This window comes from Ursus americanus, chromosome 20, assembly GCF_024610735.1.
Source record: "Ursus americanus isolate L20-20 chromosome 20, mUrsAme1.1.p, whole genome shotgun sequence".
NCBI lineage: Eukaryota > Metazoa > Chordata > Mammalia > Carnivora > Ursidae > Ursus > Ursus americanus.
In genome coordinates this window covers 54,283,110-54,298,046 of record NC_142146.1, presented here as the reverse complement: position 1 = coordinate 54,298,046, position 14,937 = coordinate 54,283,110, and the positions used below count along the sequence as shown (strand labels likewise).

At 42.9% G+C, this 14,937-nt stretch overlaps 1 protein-coding gene across 7 annotated transcripts in view; it reads right to left on the bottom strand.

Moving 5' to 3' along the window:
• Nucleotides 1-944: 944 nt before the first annotated feature.
• PPM1L (protein phosphatase, Mg2+/Mn2+ dependent 1L) overlaps nucleotides 945-14,937 on the bottom strand; it is a 289,156-nt gene continuing 275,163 nt past the window's right edge. For 6 of the 7 annotated variants that reach the window (XM_045811472.2, XM_087870320.1, XM_087870324.1 and 3 more), the window contains exons 3-4: nucleotides 14,449-14,610; nucleotides 945-11,320 (exon numbers count right to left, since the gene is read on the bottom strand). In XM_045811472.2, coding sequence (XP_045667428.1) covers nucleotides 10,974-11,320; nucleotides 14,449-14,610 — 509 coding nt within the window. In that variant the 3' untranslated portion in view covers nucleotides 945-10,973. The remainder of the gene's footprint in view (nucleotides 11,321-14,448; nucleotides 14,611-14,937) is intronic. The other variant, XR_015727928.1, reaches the window with a different exon arrangement.

Sequence of the window (14,937 nt, the reverse complement as noted above, 5' to 3'; positions counted from 1 at the left end):
TCTGTCCGACTCTTGATTTTGGCTTGGGTCATGGTCTTGGGGTTATGGGGTCAAGCCTGCGTTGGGCCGCATGCTGGACATGGATCCTGCTTGAGATTCTCTTTCTCCCTCTCCCTCTGCCCCTGTGCTTTCTCTCTCTCTCTCCCCTCTCTCTAAAAAAAAGAAAAAAAATTTCTACCTAAAGAGAGGGGTAGAAGATTATAATTTGTGGGAGGCATTTTCTACTCTGGCTATTAAATATTTTTAATGAAAAGGAGAAAAATAATTCAAGGCCATTATTTTTCTGCTTCGTTACACCCAATTCCAAATTCAACAATCTGCTGATTCACTTTTATTGTTCTTCATCTAGGTTCCAGGTGCTGTTCATGCTTGAGCATTGCGTCTTTAGAATACCTGAAAGTAGTAGTATATGTGTGCGTGTGTGTAGACACGATCTATTCCAGGGTGTCCAGCTTCCACAGTGTTCTTTTCTGCACCTGTGAAAAATGTTGTAGATGGCTATTCTCTTCTGAACACTTTTCTCGGAGGTGTGTCATACCGTGTCGCTAGAGTTGGCATGTACGTATGACTTCTCTAACCCTTATCACCTAACACTAGTTATACACTACATAAACTTGGTTGATGAAGTATAGAGCCGGGAAAAAGTTGTGTTGTGTGAACAACAAACAATTTTTGTTGTGTACACTTTAAAAAGTTACCTTGTTTTGCATCAGAGCCAGGCTTATTCCGTTCTAAATGAAAGCACCCAAAGTTTCAGTCTTCCTGTCTCTTGCTTCTGTGGTGCTTTGGTCTTGGCTCGTGAATTGTTCTTCTGCTTTCCACATGGCATCTCAACGCAACAGCTACTCTAACTGGAAAGCACTGAGAAACGATAAAACTCCAGAGTGGACAGTAGAATGGAAAATGAGTTTAACCAAAAGAAAGACTAGCAGCAGCGCCATGTATAAAGTCCAATAACTTTAACGTTTATTTTTGCTTTAATCTTGTCATCAGGGTGACTTTTTAGCTGTTCATTTTGTATACAACAACACAGAATCAGTGATTGCATGAACACGTGAGTCTCTACAAGGCTAAATCTACCCCAGCACACATCAAAGGGACCCGAATGACACGCCATGCATCTCGAGTGACCGTGCACCGCCATACACTCTGAGCTCTACACCAAACTGACATTTTAGCATTGTTCCAAATGTCTCCTAGAGACAAATATAGAACAGTAGGTATAAAAACCTCTGAAGACTACTACGAGTAATGAGGTTTTACCAAGGTTCTGTTGTATTTATTATGGATAGTTTTCAGGGACTAACTTACCAGAAAGCCTGACTGATTTGAACAGTCATTTTGACCTGGGATTTAATTATTAAATACAATCTGAAGATTCCTAAAAGAAAGCATTGTCTAATAAATTATGGATCCTGGAATCTTTTTATAAACAACCTCTTATAATTTTTAAAATAGCAAGAAAACGTTGATGGAAAACCTTCATGATGGTGAAATTTGTTTAATAAAAGCTTATACAAAGTTACTGTTTCAAAATCCAGCAGGAATGAGATCAGAGCTTTGGGGATATACCATTCATAAAAAACACTACTCAGTTATGTGGGATTTTTTTCTCTTCCTCACTCCAACTCTCCTTTCCTTCTTTCCTTCATTACTAACAGGGCTCCACCTCTGGTTTTAAGCTTACCAAATCATAAATTGTTTTGACTTAATTTGAATTTTCTTTTGTATGCTCTCATGCTTAGAAACAAAATGCCAAGATGGGGCAACTGGGTGGCTCAGTCATTAAGTGTCTGCCTCCGGCCCAGGGCGTGATTCCCGAGTCCTGGGATCGAGCCCTGCATCGGGCTCCCTGCTCTGCTGGAAACCTGCTTCTTCCTCTCCCACTCCCCCTGCTTGTGTTCCCTCTCTCGCTGGCTGTCTCTCTCTCTGTCAAATAAATAAATAAAATCTTAAAAAAAAAAAAAGAAACAAAATGCCAAGAGAATCCCCCCACTTCTGATCACTATGAGATATTCTCAATCTCTTATCATTCACTTTCAATTATCCTAATTCAATAGGATTAGATTAGTAATTTGGTGGTAGCTAATATTACCTGGTGAAGAAGCAGGTGGCATAAACAGAAAGAGATGTCTACGGAAGATGACCAGGCAAAGAACTGAGAAGTGGTGGCCTCTGTAATTAAAAATAAAAGTCTGGTATTTAGTTTTGCTTTGCCATACAGAAAATAGATGTTGCTATTTTGTTCAAAATATGAAACTTAAATTCCATGCCCAGACTCTGGAATGTCTAAAGTTACTATGGATACCAACCTTATGATTTAAGAAAAATCTGGCATTTAGTCTTCTGTTCATATTTAAAACCAAGAAATTATTATGTTCCTGAGACATGTCAATTTTTTGTGTAATGAATTCACTAATTCATAGATTCAGGGACACTGTTGATAAACACTCTCAGAGGCGCCTGGGTGCCTCAGTCGGGGAAGCGTCTGCCTTCAGCTCCACGTCATGATCCGGGGTCCTGGGATCGGGCCCTGCATCAAGCTCTCTGCTCAGCAGGGAGTCTGCTTCTCCCTCTCCCTCTGCTGCTCCCCCTGCTTGTGCTCTATCTCTCAAATAAATAAATAAAATCTTAAAACAAAACACTTTTGGTTCTGGGTTCTTTTTTGGGGCATAGGGTTGTTACACTATATAGCTTCTTGGAAACAAAAATCAAAACAGGCCATGGAGAGGTGTTCTCATTATTCCTTATTCTCTTTTTCTGCAATTCTCTCTTTCATCAGGAGAGGATCCTGGAGGCAGAGACACCTTGGCTTTGACCACACTACCACTGAGCCCTTGTACAGCTGCTGTTCCACTTGGGTGGAGGCCTCAGTGATGGCCTCCCTCGGGGACAGCCTTACCCCTGCCCTGGTCCCCAGGGGCTCCCTGTCTCGCTTCCTCACTCTATCCTTGGGAAACCTAGGTGATCTATCATGGAGTAATTATCTGATGGAATTTGCTTGGATGTGAGCAAAATGTCCCTAATCTTTTGTCATGCACTCTCTTATAGGAGAGAAATACTGTAATTCTGCCCTGTTCTCACAGATCCAAGGCTATTGGAAGAAATCAGGAAAGATGCCAATTTTCACCCCATTCAGCCAATGAGCACTATAGTATCTATGAAGCCTCCACTGGGCTGTAAACGCCAAGAAGGCAGAGACGATGCCTGAGCGATCACCACCAGATCCACTCAGACTCCCTCTGCGTGGCACATGGCAGGTGCTCAGAAAAAAAAAAAAAAAAAAAGTAAAGGAAAAGAACAAAACATACAAGCAGATGTACTTACAGCAAAAATAATGACTTTTCTAATTAAATCTGTTGATAAAGTAGATCAATCTGTTATCAATGCAAGGAAGCTTATATTTAAAAATACACCCTGTACATTTGGCATAGAGAAATGACGTACGTGAACATGGTTCACATTGGAGTGTTTTCGAATTAACTTTTTCATTACTATTTTCCAGGCTTGTCAAAATAACCATTCTTTGCCTTTACTAAAGCTTTTTCTTCTTTTGTTTTTGTTTTCTTCTTCCTGGCTCACCATAGGAATGCTGAGGCACTGAAAATGAATTGTAACTGGACAGCCTGGGTCATGTAAGTGCGACATAAATCAAATCCATTTGCTTTAGTAATTAAAGGGTAAACTGGAGACAATGTTGTAGGTGTTAATGTTTCAATATGAACAAGTATTTCAGACAAATTAAAAAGGGCAAACACTGCTTTCTAGTGTTTTTTAAAGTAATCTCTCTGCCCAATGAGAAGCTTGAACTCATGACCCCGAGATCAAGGGTCGCATGCTCCACCACCAGAGCCAGCCAGGCACCCCTGCTTCTAAAACAGAAGCAAAAGTTATTGGATTTTCTACATTTTTGTATTTATTACCCTACTTTCTGAATGTATACCTGAGGGGAAAGGACAACCAAAATGGTCAGCACATGAAGACTGTCTGGTTGTGGTCCTGAAGTCTAAATGGGGGCAGTAGTCTTGCTTAACATCCCATGGTTCTAGTTTTTTCTCAAATAGCAGGATTTAAATCTTTTCATTAGTACACTAAGCAATCATTGTTCTTACATGTACTCATACAGACAGAAATTTAAAATTTGCACAAGAGACATCATTGTCTTAGGTTAAAGATGTCTAAAACATCATTTCTCTGCGATTGGTGTTTTTTAAAAAAACTATGAGCAAATACCACCCTTTGTATTACATGGCTTAGAAAACCTCCAAAAAGCAAGAACATTGAATCACCCTGTTGTTTGTTTTTGTGATTGTCTGTTTTAAATTGAATACTCACTGGTATCCATGTTGGCATCTGAAAACTTACGTCTACTAAAACTCACTCTCTGTTGGATCAACTGCATCCATCTGACTTCGGTGTTACCTGGGCACTCGAAAATGAAAGGCCCATCATTTACTCTATCTTACTATTTAAAAACCTCTAAAAAGGGGGCATTTCCTCCTGGAAAATGCAAAAATTTGAAGGATGCAGGATAAAACCACTCAGATTTGCAAAGTAAACAGAACCTAGAAGAGTGAAGGTGCTAGAAGAGTGAAGGTGCTTTACGACAGCAATAAATAAGGCCATGCATATCCATTTTCATTGGGAGAGAATAGAATAGGACTGTAATTTTACTGACTTTACAAATAACCCAAGGTTCATTTTCTTATTTCAATGTTATCTCCTTAACTTCAGAAAAAACACAAATATTGGAGAGCATGATTCATAATGTAATAAAATATGCTTCCTTTCTTAATTTAAAATATTTTCTCTTATATTATTATCTTTTAATTTTGTCTTTCATATTTTCTTAAAATGCTTTTCTTTACATTCTGACTTTGGCCATACTGGAAATTAATTTTGCCTTTTATTTTTAATTAAAAAATGTTCCAAATTATTTTTCTTAGATGTGATTCTGCCTGTTCTAACAGTCCTATAAAAGCTTTAGAATCTGTCTTTATTAACACATAAAAAAAGCACTAGCCAACACTCTACAAAGGGAGCCTCTTGTTTGAACAGGGGAGACGTGGGAACGACGGCCTTCTACTGATCTGTGTGCAGGTGGCCACAGTTGTGATGACCGAACTCTGATAATCCAAATTTTGTAAAACCTACTTTTTACATTTTTAATGTCTGGGTACCCTAAAGGTTTTCTTCCCCAATTCCTTGATTATTACTTCTGCCGTTGGTGAACAAGCTTTGAATTATGCATTGACAGATTTTATATAGAAACACGATATCATCTTTAACCCCTGAACTTCCTCATGACAAAAGGTGAAGAGTGTGGCTGATACACGGTCCCTCTCCCACAGAGCTAGCGAGTGACCCAGGCACACTGTCCTGCCCCGACCCACCCCCATCACAATCTGCCACCAGAACCTTCATAGCAATCTGCCTGTGCTCAGAGCCAAGGACTCAGGTCCTTGGAGATTTTGAGATTAATTTGGATTTGGCAAATGTCAGAGGGGATTTTGTGGTTAAATAATGCTAGATTATAGGACTTCTAGAATAAATGGAACCACATCTCTAAATACAAACTGCACCTTTGCTGCTAGCTTGCTTGTTGGCAGAGTTTTGAGCTGTGAAAATGCCTATGATGATTCGTTCAAATGCATGGCTACCACATGCTCTCTTCAAAGCCCTTAACTTGTATTTATTAAAGTGATTGTACAGATGATGGTGTGGTTACTACTAAACACATCAAAATTATCATAATCCACCCTTAGTTAAACAGTCTGTGGTTTAACAGTGGTAAAAAAAAAAATGGACAAAGCATCAACATGAAGAATTAGCAAAAAAGTTACATATTACCGAACAGGTTTAGAAGCACATATCTAATGGAAGCCTCATCGTGTCAGCGGTCACTTCCCCTCTGAAATCTGCCATCTAGCTGAAGCAGTTCTACTTTCAGTTTTTACTATTTTGGATAATGTCCACAGGGTGGATGCGTTCCTGAACACTGGAGGTAATTCTGATTAATGACTTTCCCTAAATTCACTGTGTACCATGTTTTGGACTAAATTGTCTCATCTGTTGTTTCGGGATTACCTAGAGCTTCCCCGCCTTGCCCAGGCTAAGAGTGGCTGAGAGCTATAGCCAAGCCCTATATTTTAGGCAAGAAATAACTCACCAAACTTAATCCTATACATAAAATGTGAAAGGTGGGACAACATGGGACAGGGATTTTAGAACGAATGAGCTTTGATTGATTTCAGATTATTTCACTGAATCTGGAAAGAATGACAGAGGAAAGAGTAAATAAGTGTTGATAGTTCACATTCCCATTATTATACAATGGATATAATTTAAAAAATCTAGTTAAAATTTTAAAATGAACTATAACCAAATGTCTTTCCCCCCCTTTTCTATTGTTTTAAATATATGTATTTTTAAACTTTCACATAGAGGTGAAATGTAAAAATATTTATTTTGATTCAATCTGGAAAGCAAAGATGACTTCAAAAACAAAACTGAAAGCTGTTGGAATGAATCTGAGAAATCCTGGCTATATGGCAAGGCTCCTGCTTCTTACTAACTTTTATAAAAGAGAGAAGTTTAGAGCTTCAGGTAGGATTGTTGGGCTTCTGTTACCGATGGGAAGCTGCTGATGGGTCTTATTAAGTCATACTGTTTCTTAACACCGCTTTCATTAACAAATCAGCCTCACGTGTGAAAAGGAGTAGTGTTTCAAAATTGCAAATTGTGCTGCTACCACTAAGAGTTGTAATGAATAAGAAAATAGTCATATTTCCATATACCAGAAATTCCCAACGTGGGTCCTATGGAACACGAGCTCCTTGGAATGTTACTAGGTGTTACTCAGGTAAGTTTCTCTGGCCAAATTAATCTGGAAAACACTGAGCTAACTGAAATTACATTTGTGGTGTGCTTCTTCCCCTCTGTCCGCCGCCCACACATAGGACATTTAAATTAAAACCTTCTATGTGCTTATAGGTACTGACTTTTTAAAATAGTATGTTTCCCAAACTCATTTGGCCATGGAACGCTATATTTGGAAGATCACCTTTGGAACTTGTGTTCTATGGAACACACTTTGGGGGAACACTGGATTCTATTATTCCTGCAGTGTCCAACTAAGTAGTTCAAAAGTCCAGATACCAATGGTTGAATCTAGAGGCAATGAGATAGGCCCCAGTGTGGTGTCTAACACTCAAGTCATTTCGGCAGAGCTGGTTCGGGAATGCTTGTGTGACCAGCGAAGGCAATTTTAGGAGAATATTAACAGAACATCAGTCTACTGATGATGGGTCAAAGGATAAAAATCATTTCTGGAATCATGGAAGAATACAGTTTCATCCAGAGCGTCTATTCACATACTTTCAAATGTACAGTGAAATATTGCCCTTTCTAAACCTTCTTCATTGACATAGTTGTAAGAGAATTAGATCTGGCAATAATTCAGAGGGGAAAAAAACCAGAAAATCAAGATATACCCGGCAAAGGAAAAAGTGATCACTCCCTTGTGTATCCCTCATGTATTGCTGGATATTCCAGTGATCCGATTCAATAATGGAATCAGTTTCCCAGAATTACTCCAGATAATACTGAAACGATGCCATGATTCTCACGCAGTCCCCGTTTGCACAGAATGGATGTGGGTTGAAATGTGTATGAAATAAGCCCTGTTTTAAATTACCCAGATTGCATATGCTCTTTTACTCTAGAAAACACTCTCTGTAAGTCTTACTACATAGACAAGATTCAAGAGGCCAATACCTTCTAAGGCAAGGAACAGAAGTAGTCACTGGTTACCAGTAACGTGTACATATGTGCATAGTCATGTTGTATTAGAATAGTGACTTCAGAGGTCAGTGCCTTGGGCAAGTTGGTCACATAAAATCAATGCAGGTCTTGGGAACTAGCTTTGGAATTTTTAATGTAAGTATTGTTTATTCCTTTAATTAGAGAATTGCAAATACAGTGAATTTTCAAAAAAATTTTCCCTACCTTGTCCTACCCCCACCTCCCAATCCCAACCCATGTTAAGAGTACAGTTTGCCAGGGGGCAGCAGCGGAGCGGCGCGTTCATGAGGGTCTGCGCTTGGCATCTGCTGGGGGCTCGTAAGCACGTGGTCATTCATTCCCAACTCCATTTCTAAAAGACCATAAAACCATCCCAAAATTTGGCACCATGGGGGTATTGGCAATGCGAACTCGGGCTGGGGGTCTGGGCAGCATCATGGGACAATTCCAAAGTTTTGGCAGTGCTATTTGGGGAAGCTGCACATGCAAACTTCTCAAATCTATTTCCCTAAAGGCTAGATTCAACTTTTCCCTTGTCCCTAGAAAATGAGCCACAGGGCCCCTGGGGGTGATGTCTGCAGACCCCGAACAGCTGGACGAGGAGCAGGCGGAGTGCTCCAGGACAGGGGAAGGAAGCAAAGTTCTCTGATTTTAGACATAACTCTTAATCAAACTGCTACTATTCTGCCTAAAACATCTGTCTTTAAAAAAATCTACAAGCCAAAGTGGGAGGAAAAGAGGCAGAAAGAAAGGGGGTAGGAAATACACACACTACATGGTTAGGTTCAGAAATGAATTAATTCTACAAAGCAAACTTTAGAAGACACCCGGTAACCTCAGCTGGAGGGGAAGGGGAGCGCTCCTGCCCTTGGCACCACCCACCACCGAGGAAGACCCTGCTCGGGATAAAGAAACACTCATTTCCTCTAGCTTTGCTTTTTCATCTTCACCAAAGCATGTCTCTTTTCATTTTAGACAGTAACGATGATGGAATTTAAAAATCTTTCCCTTGTCAATATGAATTTTAGGGTTAAGTTAAAAACAGAAAAGGAAAATGGACTGTACAGCATAAAATGCTGAAACTGCTTATTCCTGACCTTCAGTTAGAGGGTGGGCTTTGGTAACTCTCCAGAGTTGGAATGTCCTAGATCTCCAAGCAAGCTCAGGCCACCTGGCTTGCCCATCCCATCACCAAGCACAACCAGCCTGTCTCCTACCTTTCTCTCCTGACCCCAAACACACACATCCAAATGTTCACTGTCTCTCGACAGGCCAATATTTCAATCTAAAATGGTGACAGATATTTTGTACTAGAACATTCTATAGCTAAAAGAAATAACCAGGGTTCTAATTCTAACGTTGGAAAGTCTAATATTACAGTTTACAAAAGTGAGCAAATCTCTTAGGAAACCATTATTAATTCTCATTGCAGTAAAAAAAAAAAAAAAAAATGGAAGTGCTTGGAGGAGTCAAGACAGGTTGCAGTCCTTGGCGGCCATAAGGGAATCTTCATCCTCCCAAGTTCTTCCCTGGAACCTGCCTCGGGAAAGCTCCACAGTTGAGGAAGGGTGGAGGGCGGGGGTGGGGGTGGGGGACGACACAGTGGGCTGGGGCTGGAGTGGCCAGTGAATTGGATCTTTGAGAAGCTTTAACAAGTGCCCACTTGAGAAGGATGAAACCAGGTGGACACCTTGACATTTCAGACACAGAGGGGTGGGGACACAACAAAAATCTTGTTTGGTTGTTTGAGCCACCTAAGTCAGGCAAACAGGCTGACCCAGGACTCTCTGTCAATTAATTTATAAAATACTGAGATTGGAAACATGACTTTGGTGATAGGAAATGAAGAGCAGCAAGCCTGGCCCAGAAATAACTCTGAGCCACTTAACAATACAGGTTTGAGCTTGAATTCCCAGCCAGCATGGTTGCCACGGAGCGCAGGGTGGTGTGGGGCGGGTTGTGTTCGCCTGGGGAAAGCTACCTGGTGTGGACAGTGATCTGCGACCGAATGCCACGGGCGGCGGCCTTTCCACTGTCAAGGAGAAGCACATGCCAGCATTTGATCGTCAAATGCCAAACTGCGCTGGGAACTGTGTACTCGGCTTCAAGGAACACACACGCAGTTCTAGGCTGTGCTGCTCAGAACACCGCGTGAACAACACTTGAAAGCTACTAGGACAAGAGGGGAAAAAAAAACCCGCACAAAAATGGCCGCTGGAGCTCAGTTCAGGGTGGTGACCTCCCCAGCTTTCTCTTCTAATGCAAACAGCAGATTTCCCAGGGGGCACTGTGACTTCTCTGGCTGCTATTTCCCTCTATCTACCCTTAACGATTGAAGAAATTACGGTATTGTGATTCGCTTTGTTCATTTCCCCTAACAGGTTTCTGGTAAGACGAAAAATCGTGGTGTCTGGTGGTGAAGTTTCACAGCTGCCTATTACATAAGGTGGGGTCGAAGCAAAAGGTTAAGGTCATGCACGATTAGGATAAACGCACGAAGACGGGTCAGGTGGTACACAGAGTCCATTTAAGAAGGGAAGCCGGGGGAAAAGGTTATGTCTGCCGTGCAGGCGGCCCTCATCCTCCCCACTTCCCTCCGTCTCCAAAAGCAGCCACGGAATAATAAACCATTTCAAATCTGTGTCTGGGCTGCGGCTGAGCAGAAAAGCTGGGCTCCGGAGGACAAAGCCTTCTCAGGACAGCTCTGCCCCTCAGCAGCGGCCATCGGCCCGGCGGCCCAGACTCACAGGGGCCGCTGCAGCCTGTCTCCTGCAGCTTTGAAGGCCTGCTCTGTGCACTGCTGCAAAGAGAGGACAGAGCCTGATGCCTGGAGAATCCTGGAAGAGGTCTTGAAAAGAATCCCAAAGGGGAGAATATATGGCACATATGCCGTTCACGTCATACATGTGACTCTACAGCTATATATTTATATATTTTGCACATCGGAGGAAAGAATTGGGAACACATGAAGAAACCATCTTCCAGCCTCTCAGCTACGTTGGCCAAGAGCACCCTCTGTTCATAACTGCATACAGACCTATGACCACCAGGGAGGGAATCCCACGTCTAGGTGGCTGATCCTAACTGTAACTCCCACGCCTTTCGCTACATTAAAAGAGACCAGTGTGTTGAGAGTCCTTTAGTCTAAGGCAGCCAGGACCTGGGAGGGTTCACTGCTCTTCTGTTTTGCTGCTATTCCTGAACTTCACCACCATGACCGTTATATTGTCAGGGCAGCCTCTGTAAAATGACTGCAAAACTATGCTCTTAGCCCCAAAGTGAGGTTCATCCAAGCGCTCCTTGATGAATCGAACGGCTTCTTCATTGCTGAAAGCATCCCAGAGGCCATCTGATGCCAAGATCATGAACTCGGGCTGGAGCTTGTCCAGGTCAAAGGTCAGGATATCTGGGTCTGGGATGACCACATTGAGATTTTTCAGCGGATAATCCCCCAGGGACCGAGACATGGCTAGGATTCCCTGGACCCTCCAGGAGCCATTGAAACTGATAAAACCACCTGCAAAGACAGAATGAGCCATTAGCTTGAGCAGCTGATATCACACACACGGTAGAGTCTGGGTGCATGTACACAGGCTCATCTCCTGCATGCGCCCCCCTCACCTTCCCCGGGCACTGCCAGGAAGGAGTAGCCTTCCCACCGCACGGCTTGAGGTTTCACACTCTACCAGGAGATCCTCATGTCCTCATCCTTGGCATCTTAAAGGCTCTGAGGACTATCAGTAAAAATATTGAGGGTAGGAAGATACATGTAGGTGAGGGCATCAGTTTTAACTTAACACCTCAGCTGCTCATTGATTGACAGTAGGGAGTCCTACGGTAGGGATTCAAGGACAATGGCCAAAGAGCGCTGAAAGGCACCAGGATGGGAACCACAGACCACCACTGGGCTACGTCATTTAGCTTGAGCTGCCCTTGGGTGCAGCTAGATCTCAAAAGAGCTCCCTACGTAGGGTCGGGATTAAAGAAGGGTATATTTTAGCACAGTGGTGAAAGGCTCGGGCTCCTGGGTCAGACTGCATAGATTTGATTCTTGGCTCTGTCATTTCAAATGAGAAGCTCTAGCTTTCTCATTCTAGGTTGCCCTGGCTACAAAATGGGGACAATAAGAGTTCCTATTCCCTGAGTCGTGAGAAATAAAGGAGTTATTCCATATATTATTATTTTCTCTTTAAGGGAGTTAGAACTTTGTTCATTCACTCTTATCTATCAGATATCTATTAAATAAATGTATGCTCCATGCAAGGCAATTTGCAGGCTATAAAGTTATACAAGATCCAGACCTTTCTCTAAAGAAGCAGATCGTCTAGCAGAAAGGAAAAGCTACACGTATTAACAACTGTAAGCACAAAGTGGTATGCTTTCGGGATGAAACTAGTATCTGCTGAGTGCTGTAGTCAGATGGAGGAGGAGCAATGATATCTGGTTGTGATGATCAGGGAGGAGTGAGCAATAAAGTGGGGCTTCAAACGAAGGGTAGGACTTCTATGGGCAGGGACGTATGAGAACATTCCAGAAGTGTGGTCTAGTAGGCAAGAGCATGGGCTCCAGTCAGTGTCCTGGTCTCGATTCTCATCTCACCATTCACTAGCTGTGTGTCCTTGTGCACACATGCCTCTTTGAGGCTCTATTTCCTTGGCTGTAAAATGAGGACAACATTATCAACCTCATAAGGTAAGTAAAGAGAAAGCCTATGTAAAGAGCTAGGCTTGGCTCCCAGCACAGGGTGAGCAAACAAATGGCAGCTGATATCATTGCTGCTGTTGGAAGAAACAAAAGCAGTGAAGACGGAAGGACCAACTTGTATTTGGCCCAGACTGGTCGCGGTGTATTGTTACACTAAGCAGGACAGGGAAAGGTGCCCTGAAAGGAAGGCTGAGGTCAGAGAAAATACACATAAAGGTAATAAAACCAATCACTGTCCCTTAAGCCTTGCTATAAAATACACCCTTGACACAGGCTAGATTAACCTCCTTGGAGACAGTGTCCAAACTGGCTTCTGTAAAGCATCCCTGTAGGGTGGGGGTGTAGGTGGGGGGAATGGCAGGGACAAGGAGAGAAGATAAAATGGGAACGCCATTTCAGAAGGGCACGCGGGATGCTAAATGACATTTCCAGGTATCATATACACATTCTTGCCTGTGCTTGCACTAGAGTAGGCTAACTGTATCTGAAGTCCAGGGTCACAGCAGACTCATGGGGAAATGGTGTCTTTGTAAGTAAGGAGGCCAGAGTATTTCACTCATACTGCTTGCAGCTCAGCAGAGCTGGACAGCTACTCCTAAAGCATCGTTCGTTCCATCCCACCAACAGAGAACCTGACTGAAGCCTTCTTACAAGTTACTCTGCGTCTCAAGCAGTCACTGAAGTAGGACGTGATAATAAATTTCGACACTTTTTGACTCAACAGTACAGTTTCCTACTGTGAAAACCCAAATATTGATTAGGTTCTGGGGAGATGCTGACCTATAGAGACCAAGAGTCAACTGCAATGACCCTGGGCAGTGGGCGCCCATTCTGGTTAGAGACCCAGAGTACATAAGCGCCCCTTGGACAGCTGGGCCTGTCGCCCGGCATATTGTGCAGAGCCTACATGCTGCAGTGTCAGTCTGGAGAGGGAGGGATTCCTCCTTTCCATGGGTAGGAGAGAATCCCCCAAAGTGAATCATGAAAATGTAATCAGCAACTGATAATCTCCCTTCAAGTCTTTGTCCTAATGTCACCTTAGAGAGGCATGTAGTGACCATTCCCCAATACTCCCCATTCCCTTGCCTGCTTTATGTCTCTTCATAATGGTTATCGCTTTATAATATACTAGATAATTTACTTATTTTCTCTTGTTTATTATTAATGTCTGTCTACTCCATACCCCATCCCATCCCAATTCCAGAATTTAAGTTTGTAACCCCAGTCTCTAGATGTTGAAAAAAATGAATGAAAAAGGGACCCCCCCCAACCCCAGAATATTTACTCATTCCAGGCACTGAGCTAGATGCTGGGAGTATAGAGAGGAACAAGACCAACTTCCTGCCCTCAAAGAGCTCACAATCAGGAAGGCAGAACAGATAAGAGAGCCAAGTATGTCCGCACACTGTGAAAGGTAACCTGATAGGTCACCCACATAGGATGTTGGGAAAATGAAGGGGCACCTAACCTAGACTGGCGGACCCTTTGGCACAATGACAGGGAAGGCTTACCAAAACGATACCCTTAAACTGAGTCTTAACGGACAAGTAATTGTTATCCACTGGCTGGTGGGGACGGCGCTTGCCGAGGCACAGAGCTAGCAGAAACATGGTTCACTTGGGGAACGGTTAGTTTCGTATAGCTGGAGGGAAGCAGGGTATGGCAAGCAGGAGCCCAAAGATCTCATCAGCCTTTAAACTAGTAAAGGGCTTTTTGGAGGGCCCTTTGGGAATCTTTGGCCATGAGGAATGGCAAGTTCGGCGGCCGTTTATTTGACAAGAAATGTCACAAAGTCAAGCCCCAGCTGCCTCAGCAGCAGCCTCTGTGCTGATCTACTAACCACGGGGTAACTGAAATCTTATCCCCCGTGGGCAATCTAAGCAAGCCACCTGTTCACCCAACAGGATGGCAGACAGTCCTTGGAGGCGTTCACAAGCTCACCAGCTCTCTTTATCCTCTTTCTCTCCTTCAGTTGGTAAGGCTTGTGATCATGAGACAGAGGAATGGCGTTCCCGTCCTTGTCACACAGGACCCCTCTCGAGTCACCCACATTGGCCACGGTGAGGTCCTTATCTGACAGCAGAGCAATCAGACACGTTGTACCTGAGAGACCGAGAGAGAGGCATTGTAAGAGGTCAGCAGTGGCACTGAGATGCAGCTATTGCTTGCTGTTACTGGATTCTTTGGTCATTAAAGCTGCTCCTGCTGGGTGAGATTTAACTCCAGACATGCTTGAGAATGATGGCTGTTCACTTCAACAACCCTGATGAAATCTGACCGTCAATTTTCTTAACCATGTTAGGACGTTACTGAAATAGCCCAGGATAACATTATCATTTTCCCAAATCCTTTTTCTTTCTGCTCCTCTTAATTTAAACACATATCCCATTTAAAAGGATTAGGAGAGAATCAAAATCAGTTTGAAGCTTC